Raw genomic sequence first — 14171 nt, forward strand, 5'->3', positions numbered from 1 at the left:
GCTCAGGTAACTTGTGGGCACTCGTGTGGTCCAGAAACTGGGCGTTCAGATGTTTGTGTGTACGGGTTTGAGTTGTTTGCCTGTTTGGGAAGAACATAAGGTAATTCCCTGCCACCACCCAGAAATTGTGGCAGGCAGAAATGCTCTGCTGCCTCCTGGCCCTCAGAAGACCTGAACTGGAAGCAGTGGATCCATGGGTGCCTCCTCCAGATCCATCACTTGCTCTTCCTCTCCTTTACCTTGGCACCCTTGAGTTTAACGTCTTGATGTGCCCTGCTGGCCAGCTCAATGGGACACGCTGCTGTTCTGAGGTCACTTCAGGCTCTTGGCCCCTAAGGATGTGTCCGGGGCGGGAGAACAGGACCAGTGCCCTCCTGGGGGTGCCGCAGGCCAGGCAGGGTCCCAGGGAATCAAAGTTGCAGAGGCAGTGAAGGAAGGGGGAAGGTGGGGAGAAGGGTGGGTCACAGGGTGGGGGTTGGGGGGGAAAGGTGGGCAACAGGGGAAACAAGGGGATATCAGGGAGCACAACAGCCAGAGGCAGGAGAGAGGTGGTAGTAGGAACTGGGGGGAATGGGAGGGACTGGGGTGGGACTGAGAGCAATGGGCGCTTTTTCTCTGTTACGTCCATGCCCCTCCTGTATGGGGGAGCCCACAGCTGGACACCACACTCCAGGTGTGCTGAGGAGGAAGGCAGGATCACCTCCCACCTGCAGGCAATACTTTGCCTAGTGCAGCCCAAGACACCATTAGCAATCTCTGCAGCTAGGACACGTTGCTGGCTCCTCTTCAACTTGGTTTCCACTGGGGCCTCCAGGGCCTTTCTGCAGAGCTGCTTCCCAGCTGGGCAGCCCCAGTGTGTCCTGGTGCCTGGGGATGGTCCCCTCTCTGGCTCCAGTCATTCAGGCAGTTTTCAATCCACTCCACTGCTCATCCAGCCCATGCTTCAGCTTGTCTTTGAGGAGCTCTCAAGGGGAGCAATGTCAAAAGCCTTACACAAGCCCAGGAAGACAACATCCATTGCTCTTCCCTCATCCATCGGGCTGGTCTTGGCTTTATAGATGCTCCTCCCGTGGGACAGGCCCCACTTCCCTCCCTTTGGGCAACCCTGCAGGCCTGGCATTTTTGCCCGACTTCCTATTCACTGTGTGCGATGCAGTGCTCCTGGAGGAGGTGATCCCTGAATACTCACCTGGTTTCTTCTGCTCCTTTCCTCCCCTTCCCGTCTGTGCCCCCTCCCCTTGTCCAGGGGTGTTTTCTCAGTGCCTGCAGTGCAAGGACAACTCATTACCACCCCAGGGGGGCTGCACCTCAGAGGATGCAGACAAGGGATGCTGCCCTCTTCTTACTGCACTCCCTCCTTGTACAAAACTCTTTGTACAAAGCAGCCCTGAAAGGCTGCTGCAGGACCTTTGCACATCCCCTTTCCGCCAGCATCACGTTCAATACTTGCAGGTTCAGTATCTCTCGCTGGTTGCTGCCCGCTCGTTCACAACCAACAAAATTTACCCATGCTAACTGTGCCTGTCTGCTCCTTCCCCCTGCCTCCCCACCCCAAACAGCAATGCTGTTCAGCACTGCAGAAGGGCTGGTTTGTTCCTCTCCATACCCATACAGCTACCTCTACAGCTACACTTCCACCAGTGAGACCAAGTCGTGTTACTTCAGCAGCCTTGGTCTTTCCGGAGGCACAGCAGGGAGGTAATTCTTGCAGTGATGGGCTGGCCAGCTGCAGTGGATGCCTTCCAAGACAATTCAGGAGGTTCACATTTTCCGCTGAATTGCTGGTGCTGCCCCCCTTCCCTTCGTTCTACTGCACAAAGCCCTTGGGAAATGAGGCGCGATGCCTCTGGTGTGTCTGAGCATGGGGCAGACCAGCTGACACCGAACGTGTTCACATGTACACAGCCCAGAAGCTGCAATGCCAACTGTGCCTTGGCTTCATTGGCTTCAGTTTAAAACCAAGCACCAAAGAAAGGCAAAGCAAGCACTTGTGTTTTATATAAGCCTTTATTTACAACTTGTTTAACAACTGTACACTCTTCTGTAACCTTGGAAGCATTAGTGTATTTGACTGGGAAAAAATATTAAACCTTTTGATTCTAATGGTCATCACCGGGTATTTTTTGTCTATATACAGATATGTATATTAATACTGCTACCATGACAATCTGGTAGTTACACATTTCATAGATGAACCGAAATGGGAAATTAATGTTTTGACACTCTAGGAACCCATTCTCTTACAGAAAATATATCACTGTCAACTTCACAAACAGTTACTTTGATAATTGGTCAACACTTAATTTTGGACTGTCAAACAAGCTGCTATTAAGAAAGTAAGAGAGTTTTCTATGCAGCATAAATGAAGTTAGTATATCAGAGACATGCTGGAGATCACCTCTGCATCGGCAGCCCGCCGTCACCTCTTGGCAGAGGCGCTACGCTACCGAGTCAAAGTAGCCAGCCCGTTTGCTGGAAGCTACCTGCAGGTTCTCTGTTGCATTAGTGAACTCAAGTTTCGTCAAGCTAAACACAGTTACATATAAATGTCTTAGGCTCAAGAACAACCGATACATAGTTTCCTAAACTGCACAGACCACTGGGATAAATGAGGTACAGCAAAGCTTCGGCTCGGGGCACCCTTGCAGGCAGGTGTGACAAAAGCAGCTATCCCCTCACACCCCGCGCGGAACCGCGGCCCTGGGCTGGGCGGTCCCGCTCCCAGCGTGGCCTGGAGAAGGGCGCGCTCCCGGCAGAAGCGGCACTAGCAAATGGGAGACGAACTATGCCTGGGACACACAACGCAAAGGAAGGGGTTTGTCTAATAAAGCTTGCCCTGACACAGAACAAAGGGATCGATGGCTGGCACCTGGGAAGACGCAGACCTCTCGGCGATGCTGGACTGGGCCCGGCAGCAGCACGGAGCCTCCTGCAGCCCAGCCTGGGCTGTGCTGCCACAGGCGCTGCCGGGCCGGGAGGAGAAGTCCTCACCCTCCCGGCACTGTCAGGCAGAGCAGCACCACCAGCACGGGCAGCCCAGCCCCGGGATCCTGCCTCCCCTGTGCGGGGACACCCGCCCGCTGCAGGCAGCGGTGGGCCTCGCTCTGCCTTTCTCCAAGCAACTCTGTTTGGCACCAGGCACTGGGGCAGGGGCACCGAGGGCACCGTGCACCCCGAGGGGTTAGGATCCAGGCGAGCGAGAGCAGGGTTTTCCCTAGAACTGGGCTTAAACCGCAGGGCTCGGGGTGTGCTCTGCTTCCAGGCCCTGTTGGGTTTCTGCGGCACGGCCTGTGGCTGGGCAGCCTCCTCCCCACCTCTCCCCTGCCAGCCCCCGTACAACAAACGTCTTCACTTAGACCACTACAGTACCCCCTTGCCTTCTGGATCTTGCCAGTACTGGATGTCCAATACAAAACAAAGATACAGTAGTACAAATGTGCAGATTTTTTTTTTTTAAGAATATTAAATAAGCAGCTCTTTAAATTAATATAGGCAAAAGCATTTCGAGTTATACTGTCTAAATATTGCAAATTTCATAGCTAAACTTCATAATACAAAGAAACAGCCAAGCTAGTGCAATTGGAAATGAAATAGCTAAGACTGCAATAATGAGAAAAGAAACAGTACAGGTAAAATATAAACAACCCAAATTATAAACTGGCAAGGACAATCTGCATAATACTGGAAGTGTCGACAGCTTTCATACTTATCTCCATTCACGTTCTTCCCTCAGATTGTTTAACAATTGTACACAGATTGGAAAAAAAAAACGTTTCTGAAAGAAACAGACAACACAGCTAAAACATAGAGAGAAAAATACAACAGCCACAAACTACTGCATATATACATAGTAAGGAAGCAGGCAGTGTCTGCGAGCAAAGGACTGCACAGTAGTTTGCCTGTCTCGGAGATTATCTGACGAACCTTGCCTGGTTTTCTAAGGAAGATGGGCTGGCCAAGCAGCAATTCATTAGTCATTTCTCCTGGTAAAACACCTCCTTGGCTTTACTTTTAATTATTTAAAATTCAAAGTATATCCTTTAAGGGTGCAGGTGCTTTAAAATTTTAACAGTAACCAAAAGGCATTTTTAGGAACTCATTAAGACTAGGTTTTTATAGTTCAGTATATGAAAATGTTGCAGGAGGTCTGTGTGTTAATGCTGTTAATCAGAATTAAATGGAGTGGACAGACAGAAGTAAAATGGAGAGCTGACAGTGCTCTGTCAGTTTGCAGAACGCCTCCTGTAGAGCTCTGAATACTGGATTTCCTCTGTTTTAGCCTCATAGGAGACTTTTTGTGAAGATAAATAGTAAATGGAAGCGGGAAATGGGAAAGCCAGTTCCCAAGATGATAGGCTTCTCTGCAAGTAGATCTCCCTTTGAAATCAGATGCCCATGAGTCTTAAGTGTAGAACTGGTTAAGTTTTGGTTATGCAGTCTGGACAGAAAAGCAAGTCATGCACTGAACAGTCCCTGTTATAACAATGCTGCAGGTCATGCAACCACATCACTGCAAATAAAAGAATAAAGAGAAAGTTAAAAAGCAGATCACATCACCATTTAAAAAACAGAGAACAGAACAAGTATTTTCAAAGCAGTTCAGTAAGGCCGTCTCTACTTCGAATTGTGCAAATTCACGGGGAAAACATCTTTGCCAGAGCAGCGCTTCGAATTAACAGGAGGATTATAGGCCAAGAATTGGGAACAGCAACAAAACAGCCTCGAACAAATATCAAAATTTAGACACAGTTCAGACAAATTTAAACACTTCTGAGTGACGTTCTGCAGGGCACCATTCTCTGCTAACATAGCTATGGAAACTAAGTTTACACAGCTATGAAAATCTCTGGCATTCCTGCTGTCTGTGAGTACAACTAGTGGAAAAAAAAAAAAAATCAAGCTCAATACAAAGTGAAAGGTGCCTGTCCAATACTGTGCATGGTTATAAACTAAAAGACAATCATCAGGGTCAAAATGACTCTGCCTGGGACTTCAAGCTCTGAGCACCGCAAATAAACTTCAAGCATTTATATTTCATCAAAGATCATTCTGTGCAGGACACCAAAACGACATCACTGCTGTATTACGCTGGGAAGCGCTACTCATTCATTGCATGCAGGTTTTAATCACAAGGAAATTACACGTATTCTTGTTAAAACACACCAAGTAGGAGCCCTAAGACCACACCACAACACTGCAGAAGTGAACCTAAGTCTGGAGGACAGCTGTATAGGCTGATACACTCTCCCTTGTGGCCAGTGGACTGACAGGTGGAATGCTTTACTAACACAGCTACGGTGCTTTCAGGTTCCCCAAGCAGCACAAACACCCTTGCACAGCACAGCAGAGCACTAACTGCTCATTCTCACTTTCATTTGTCCCTCACTAGCTTCACCCCGCTGAAATCACACTGTGCAAACCGTTTCTCTCCCCATTTCTGACTCCCTAATATTGCACTAGTCAAGCACAGTTCTAAGGACAGTTCCTGTGACAGGAAAAACCCAGGTTACATACAGAAGGAAAAATATTCATAACTAAACTCAAGGTCTTAGAGTGATAAAAGGTCTTTCTGCTGCAAGTCCTGCAGCTTGTATGTCCGTCTTTTTTCCTGCTCAGAATACTGATCAGCTAACAGTTGAAAAAGAGGAAGATACACACATAAATCAAATGGAATAAACCCAGAAAATGCTTAAAAAGAACACATTCAAAGCAGACCTTGGGAGTGTATGTGGAGTAACTACTGTCTGTCTGAGATGCGCTGTTACACTTGCTTTGCACTGCCTGGATGCAGAAAGTTACAGAGCTCAGGATTAATTATATGAAGATTACTGCAGTTAGTCAAAAAATAAAAGTTCAAGCTATATAAGGATTTATCTATTCTATTATGCATAAATGAATACAGGCTACTCCTTTAATCTCACCTGGCTATTACACAGTTCAGACTTACTGTTTTGTAATGCTCCGAGTGACCTGATGCACATAAACAGAAATGACATTGCAGGTTTCTCCCTGGGACATTAGTACTTTTAAAGAGGACCTGTAAATTCTGGACAGCGTATTCTCTTCTCTTTTGAGGATGTACAGATACCTCGGTTCACCTGAGAGTGCCCTTTTCAAACCTAAAATTCTTACCTTGCTCTAGAATCTGTTAATTTCTTTCTCTTGAGGAACTTCTCAAAATGAATCAATACTTTCAGAAGCTACCTGTTGCAGCAGCACTCCGGAAGATGACAGAAACGTGAGCGTAAATTCACTCAGCATGACCTGTCACTATTCCTATGACACCTTCGGAATGGGACAGTTTATTCAGCATAGGACTTGCCTATAGAGGAGGGACTTTCCTTTGTCTTACCAGTACAAAATACTTCAGCTATACGTAACTGATGGCTTGATGTTAGCCTGGGGGATTATTTATTGGTGAGACATTTCCCTTCAATATTCAGCACCAGATCTCATTAGCTCCACTTCATTGTAAGTGGTTAATTAGTGACTTAAAACCTCCTTAACCTCTCTCTGTCATCCTGTGTTTTTTCCACACGCAGACATGACAGACAACTCCTGCACATCACAGCCTCAGGAGGGATGGGAACCTCTCCTTCTCACTCACCTGGCCTGCTCTGGAGCCACCTACCAACACACTGACTTCAGAACAGTGCTCACACAAGCCAAACCTGATGCAAAACAAACAAACAAACAAACAAACAAACAAACAAAAACAGCCAAACAACCCAACCCAACCCCATGTTCTTACTAAGGAACTACTTTTATATTCAGTGTATGTTCAGTCCTAAGAGAGAGGAGGCTTTCTGTAGCTATCTGCTGTCTATAACTAGTATTTGTAACAGAATCACCGAAGTCATCAGGGCAATGCATCTTTACTTGCAATTAAGGACAGCACTTACCTTAAAGCATGGGCAGTACTTACTTAGTACTGTCCTTACTTTCAAGTCTAACACTACACTCTTCCCAAATATTTCTAAAATCACTTAATGGCTTCTACTGCTAAAGTTTTTCTTTCCTGCATCTATTCTTTCTTTCCCCATAGCATTTCCTTTAGATTTTAGGCCTCAAAGAACCCATTAACCCATCTTTTCAGAACTGTGTTAACACCACTTCAAGTTTTTGTAGTTCTTACAATCACCAAATACAAAGTGGATTATAAATTCTAAGAATTGTGGCCTTAGAATGTCCCCTTTATTACTGTTTCAAGATTTTACTGATATTGCTAAATATGAACTTAAAAACCCCTCAAAACCACTGACACCCCCAAGAAACAGGTTTATTCTCCTGGTTACCAACTTTTGGTGGCTGAGAACTAGAAGTCTCTACTTTATAAAATCTGTACTGCATAAGGAATGTTTTATTCAAATAATGATAATAAAAAAAATAACCTAATGGTTTTATTGCAACTGTCTTATAATATTGCAAGTATTTTATGATACCAGAATGATTTGTTTAGGAAGCCGCCATGGCGACAGTGCCAAGTGTTGGTACAATGTCCTGTGGGACTGTATGATTTGTCAAGTTTTGTAGGACTTCTCTATCTACATTCATTCATTTTTGATCTACATTCATTAGCTGGTCTATGTATCAATAAAATAAGCTGATGATGTACTTAAAAAATGACCTTTGTATCCCAGTATTTCAGTGAATCCACTAAAACAAAATAAAATGCAAAAACAGAGACCAGGACTAGAGAAATCCTCAGCATCTCCAAATACTGCAGTGAGATTGTCAGCAGAGACAAAATCTCCAGGGATTTGCTATAGAAGATTAAAGAAGTCTGAGGATGCTGATAGTGACAGTTTCTGTTTTACTGACATTGGAAAAGTCTCCAATGCTTCATCAACTGCAATTCAAAATTAATTAGAAAAAATTAGAAAAATTAGAAAAAGCTCCAAAGGCTCAGATTTCACTTCACTGCTTTTAAACTACCACCAAAAGGCAGAACTGTGAAAGACACACTGCTCTTCAGATTTTTGTACTTAATGGTTGAATTTATCTGTCTCCTCCACCTTCGAACTGAAGAAATCAAACCTTATTTTTTATTATATTCTGCAGAAGTACTGACAGGCTTCTGGTCCTTTTCTGCTCTTCCAGAGGGAAGGAACATCACAGGAGCAAAGCAGTGATGCCAGGAAGTTTTCTGGATTCCTTGGAAGTGACTAACTTGAGATGTGGCTAGGATTCGACAAACAATTTGACATCTGCCTTTGCCTGACCCCAGAAACAGTATCTGGTTCGTGAAGATGCTCTGAGCACAAGTGAGACTCACTCCTTGTCACTCCTGGCTCCTGTACCAGCATATCCAATAATGTACGACTCCACTTCTTTCTCCTGATGAAAGGCACAAAGCAGGGAAGCCTTGCCAGTGCAGAATAGAGCTGGACTGCCTGGGCTGTGGGCAGCGTGTGTGGCTCAAGAGCTCATTCATCAGATTCCATGCTCACCCAATTTTCACGTTTAATCTCTTACGTTTATGATTTACCTTCTCATTTTAACAGAACACTACATGTATCACACTGCCAGCGTCAGCTAACACAGCTGTTCTAAGGAAGGGCTTCTGATGAGGTTTCCTTCTAAGCATATCACCTCCTGAGGTCACATTTCAGTCATAATCCAGCTTTCAAACTATTCTGCAGGTGACACCTGAAGCACAACTACTTTTTTTCAAGTGGAAAAAACATCACTGGAAAGTATTTCTTGTCAAGGAAACCTCTTCTAGCTATTTATTTGCACAATACTGGTGAGAAAACGCCTCCAAAATTCGCTAAACTTGGTTTGGAGATGTCAAAGCTTATCAACATAGTATTACTGCAAAAAAAAAAAAAAAGAGTCCACATTCTACCTAAAACACGTGCAAAAAACACAAGAAGTCAGTATTACATCTCTGACTTTGAGTGCAAAAATAGCTCCCTCATCAATCCTTGCAAAATGTCAAACTGTCCGGGGGGGGAGGGAAATCTATAAAATGAATAAAATTCAGGAACTGTTTTGTTTGGTAAGAGAAAGAAAAACTAGCCACATTCAAGATGGTCTTCCTGCAATTGCTAACTAGAGGAAAAACAAGCTCTGAAGTTAAAATATTTTCCAATTATCATATCTACAGAAAATGGCAACATATCAAGATAATCAAACCCACTACAGCTCATCCAGGAAGCCGTGGACAGCCTCACGCACTAGAGAACTGAAAAAGCAAAAGCTATGTGCATAAGTCAAAATACCAAGGGCTTTAAAATCTACAAATCCCCTTAAATTTTCTTGACAGCTTGCACATACCACTTACTATCAAGATGATCATAAAGCAGCAATAGGATTTGTCAATATTAATTCTTTCATACACATTGAATATAAAACCGACAGTGCTGTCTACGTGAACAGAAGGCCACAAAGAACTTGCAGAGTTAATGCTGCCACCTCAAGGGACATCATCAGAACAGCACAGGATTACCATTTGGTCATTTCCAAAGAGATGATGAAAAACACCTCGTAGACAATGTGTATGTGCTTCATTTTACAATATATACAGCTGTGTGCTACAGTTTGTTTTCCTCTGCACTGTGGATGGGACACACAGCCCTTAAATTAGATCAGAACACTTGGAAAATGGATGTTAGGATCCAAATGGTTAAGTGTTGCTTTAAGGAAATTGGGGAACACGAATACTCTTTTCTGCAACATCTGATCACACATGCTAACAACTTAACATAGAAATACTTAAACTGGACTGCACACACATTCTGTAAGACCAGAAACTAGGCTTCAGCTCTAAACAACGAACATGTGTGTGCATTTAACTGCTGCGTGTTGTTGGCATTTAATTTACATCTCCCAGAAGGACTGTTCTGGGAATATCCTCAGCACAGCACTTAGGAATGCAATCTCATGAACTTTTTAGTTGTTTATCACTGCCCTGAAGAGCTTTTTTTTTTTTTTTTTCCCTTTAAGACCAGTCTGCAGGCTTTTTTTTTTCTGTAGTGTATCGAGACAGCCTATAATTTAACATTGTCACTACAGTTTTGATGTCAATAGTCTTTGTTGCCTCCAAAAGTCTTCCTAGAAGTTTCTTTGAAGTACGTATTGTACTAAGAGAATTCTGTTTTATGGGGCTTTTTTGCTATTCTTTTACTGAGATACAAAGAATAGACAGCATTCACAGCTGGCTAGCTCCGCACAGGTGCTTATTACCTCATGTCACACTCTCAGTCCTTGTTTTTTAATAGCATGCTGCTTCCAAAACTACAAAACAAGGATTTCTTCAGAGCCATCCATGCTACACAATTAATAATTGCTGTATGCAACAGATAATCAAAGGAAAATGCTAAATAACGCAGAATTAAATTTCGTTGACTACTATTAGAAGTCAAAAAAAGACTTATTGGAACTGGATAGAGGGAGATGCTCTTTAGATGCATAGGTATAAGACTGCAGTACATTTTTAGATTTTTGTCTTCAACACAAGCTCTGAGCTTCTGTTGAATACATGCCTCAATGTCTTATCTTATGGGAAAACGGAAAGTCCAAACAGAAAGAGGAGAACCTACAGAACAGAAAACAAAAATCAACAACCAGAAAGAGGGGAGGGAAGAGAAGCCATGAGAGAAAACCTAAAGACAAAGCTTCTAATCAGCGTTTGCACATCTCCCAACCATCAGGGGCATTTGTCTGTCATCAGAACTTTGGAAATAAAATAGTAAAATAAATGTTACAATAATTAAAGCAAGTAGTTTTATTCTAGTGTGCAGATTATATTCAAGTGATTTTAGATATGCAACTAATAGCAACAGTAAATTAAATTATTAAATAAATTTACGAGAGACACCCCCCCCCCTTTAAGGTCCTGGTGTTCCTTTCTTTCACAAGTAGGCTTTGGCAGTTTGATAACAGACAAAGGCAGTGTGATTAGAATAAAAAATGGAGCTTTCAGTGTTCTTACATTCTTTCTCTGGGTGACACAAAACATTCTACTCTCGAGCAAGAACATCAAATTCGCTTATTTGCTCCTGTTCACACACGACATGCAGTAAAGAGTTCTTCAAAGGACTAGAATGGATTGCACAAAAAGGTCGGTAAAAGATTTCTCACAGAAACTGTGGTCATCTTGCTACCTAATATATGACTTCTTTGATCTGTTAGCATTTGGTATCTCAGTAAGAGACAGCAAAACGAGGATCAGCTGGCTGAACTACAGAAATTGTCCTAAACTGTCTTTGTTGCCTAACCGCCATTGTTAACTTTCCTCCACACAAAGAGATACTTCTGCTGTCTCAATTTTATCTTGCAAGTATAGCTCAGACTTCTCACATCATGAATTAACGAGAAGAACTTTTAGAAAAATCATTTTTCTTCCAAATAAAAGACAAACTTATGAAATTCTGAAGTTAACTTGAAGTTAATGAACTTCATATGCTTTTGTATTACTGGAAAAAAAAAAACACTACATTTTTCAGACACATATTGAAAGTATTCTTAGCCTAGATTAAAACAGATGATGTACTTGAGGATAAAGGAATACCTATGAGCGCCATCCACCTATTCCTTACCCTTTAATCTAGGTGTACTCATTTTAACTATCCTTTGTTCAATCCACTGAAGTTGTGAATTAATATAGGTCTTCAGATGCTTATTAAATGCTAATAGGCCTTTTCTATGAAGGTATTTATGAAGAAACATCTTCACTGGGAAGGGCATCAAAATAAGGTAAAAGAATAAATGTAGGAACCAGACTGAACATGCATTTAGGGGGCCAAACAGTTTCAAAATGAAAAATGTTTAAAACAGAATCACCACAAAATAGATTGAAGCCTTCAACCTATACTCAGGTCCTCTGTGTCCATCAATTCTTTGACGAAAATGATAGCCAGAACATAGAATCGCTCAGGGGAAAAGCAGAATTTTGTAGGACCAGGGCCTAAATTAATACTAGGGAACATCTGCCACCCCACTGATCAACATGAAGGCGCTATAGAGAGTGACATATGATCAACTAGATACATGCTAGGAAGGTAGTACAACAAATTACAGCCAGTTTTCAACAAAGTCAGCAACATGCTCACCTGAAGGCACTGGTACCATTAGTAAGGCAACTGATACAAATATACCCTGAATCAATATATTAAAAGCAAGTTGCTTAGTAGGGGATGACAACTGAAGCATATTAACATCAACAGTAATTTAGGCCTTGATCCATTATCTACTTGTTAGTCCATAATTATAAAAAAATTAATACAAATGCTTTTTTTTTTTTTTTTAAACGGACGATGCAGTAGCGTATTAAAGCATTTCAAATATTCCTCAATCTTTTTATACTATATGTTAACCACACACTTGATCTAGAAGAGTGGGACAAATCATTTAAAAATATTCCGTTCCGTCAGCAACACGTAAAACCAGCAGACCAACAAAAGCCTTAAAAATCATCCTGCTTCCCTACTAAATGCCAAGAGTAAGAGCAAACTTTATACAAAGGAGATTTTTTTTTTGTTATTTCTTGTTACTGATAAGTGTTTTAGCTGCAAATATAATTTACAATAACATATATTAATTTTGAATTTTTGTGATGAGTTTTCAGCTTTTTTTTGAAGCAACTGGATAGCACAAAAATAAAAAGCCTAATTCCTTTTAACAAACGCAGTCTTGTAAAGCATCACAACCCTTATAGGCACAAATGTATCAACTGTGACAGGAGATTCACATTGTTACACAGCCCATATGAGGCTTTTTGTAAGGGACCAGGCTTCATACGAGTTTAAAAGATTCCATTATTGTACAACACTCCTCTAGATGTTTTCAAAACTTTGGCACATTCAGAAAAAGGAAGAGAGAGAAAAAGGGACAGATGGGCTTCAAAAACCATAAACAAAGGGCATTACAAAACAACAAGGAAACCATAATAAAACCCTTTCCTGAACTGTAAAATAATGATGGTAACAAGGGAGAAAGAGAAAGGATGCTGGTTGCTTTTTGTTGAACGCTGTCACTTGCAACAGAAGTGGCCTTGATCATAGGGCAATTTTCTTTCTAAGAGCAAGGCTTCTCTACCTTGCAGTTGCTGGCTGGACATGACCAGGGTAAGATCTCCTTGTGCTCGTGGCTTGCCTTTGTCTAGCCAGGAAGGACTGTCCTGAGCCTGTGCTAGCTAGTCTGTCTTCTGCTGCTTTTTTATGCAGAGTCATTCCCTATGGACAAAGAGAAACTTCTTAGAAAAAAAATAGAACATGTAGCATTCAACAACTTCATTCATTTACATTTTATTTCCTCTTCTTCACCCACACTTACTAGGTTGTTTTGAATTTCAAACACAAAGCATCACCTTTTCAAGGCCAAGGCAGACATCCTTCCAGATCTTTTACCATGTTCTCTTCCACCCCCCACCCTCCCCAGTCACTGTCCAGTTTGGAATACATTGTTGAGCAGCATGTCCCCCAGTTTCCCACATCTGACAAAATGCTTCTCCACATAAACACAGTGACTGGACAAACCTTTTCAAAATTGCCTCCTCCCCTTGTCACCCCAGACCCCTTTAGCATGTTGAGCCAGAAGAGTACTTCTCTTCTGAACACAAATTCTTTCCATCTCTGCTCTAGCTCATATGGCAGGATCACACCTTGAGAGGAAATATGTTTTCAGCAGGAATGAATGCAAGGAGGAAATGAGAGTTTGAAGAAATAAAAAAAAAAAAAAATAAAAAAGCTGTGATGGGTCGTATAGTTGTGTACAAAAGCAGAGGCTAATTACAGAAAGACATACAGAAAGCTATCAAGATTTATTTCATGATGAGCTATTGAACCATAGCTCTTGGTTCAGCCCTGTCTTCTGTTCATAAGTGGTACTAATGCAACAGAATTGGTCAAGGGCACGAGTCACTTGAAAATGTTTTCAGTATTTAAAGGATTCAAACACTCTCCAAGTACTATTTTTGCCTTAATATTCATGGACATAACAAGAACACAGAACATCAGGAAGAAAACTCTGCCCAGAAAAGACAGTGAGGAGGAATTTGAACTCAATGGTGAAGGAGAATGAACCATGAATGTTACATGGGTCATGGATTCCTTCTGTCAGGACAGCAGATTCAATGCAGCCACACTCTACCAAAGAGAAGTCTTGAACATATTTGCTGAAGGTGAAAAATCTCCTTGCACACATGCCCAGCAAAAGCTGTGTGGCTG

General features: G+C 42.3%; 1 protein-coding gene across 2 annotated transcripts in view; it reads right to left on the bottom strand.

Annotated features, from left to right (window-relative positions):
- Nucleotides 1-1998: 1998 nt before the first annotated feature.
- Nucleotides 1999-14171, bottom strand: part of HOOK3 (hook microtubule tethering protein 3) — a 94340-nt gene continuing 82167 nt past the window's right edge. Inside the window, exons 22-23 of one of the 2 annotated variants that reach the window (XM_084305373.1) lie at nucleotides 13042-13178; nucleotides 1999-4510 (exon numbers count right to left, since the gene is read on the bottom strand). In XM_084305373.1, the coding sequence (XP_084161499.1) occupies nucleotides 4495-4510; nucleotides 13042-13178 (153 nt within the window). In that variant the 3' untranslated portion in view covers nucleotides 1999-4494. Of the gene's footprint in view, nucleotides 4511-8713; nucleotides 13179-14171 lie in introns of those variants that run through there. The other variant, XM_084305374.1, reaches the window with a different exon arrangement.

Source organism: Netta rufina (genome assembly GCF_964035555.1).
Source record: "Netta rufina genome assembly, chromosome: Z".
Taxonomy (NCBI): domain Eukaryota; kingdom Metazoa; phylum Chordata; class Aves; order Anseriformes; family Anatidae; genus Netta; species Netta rufina.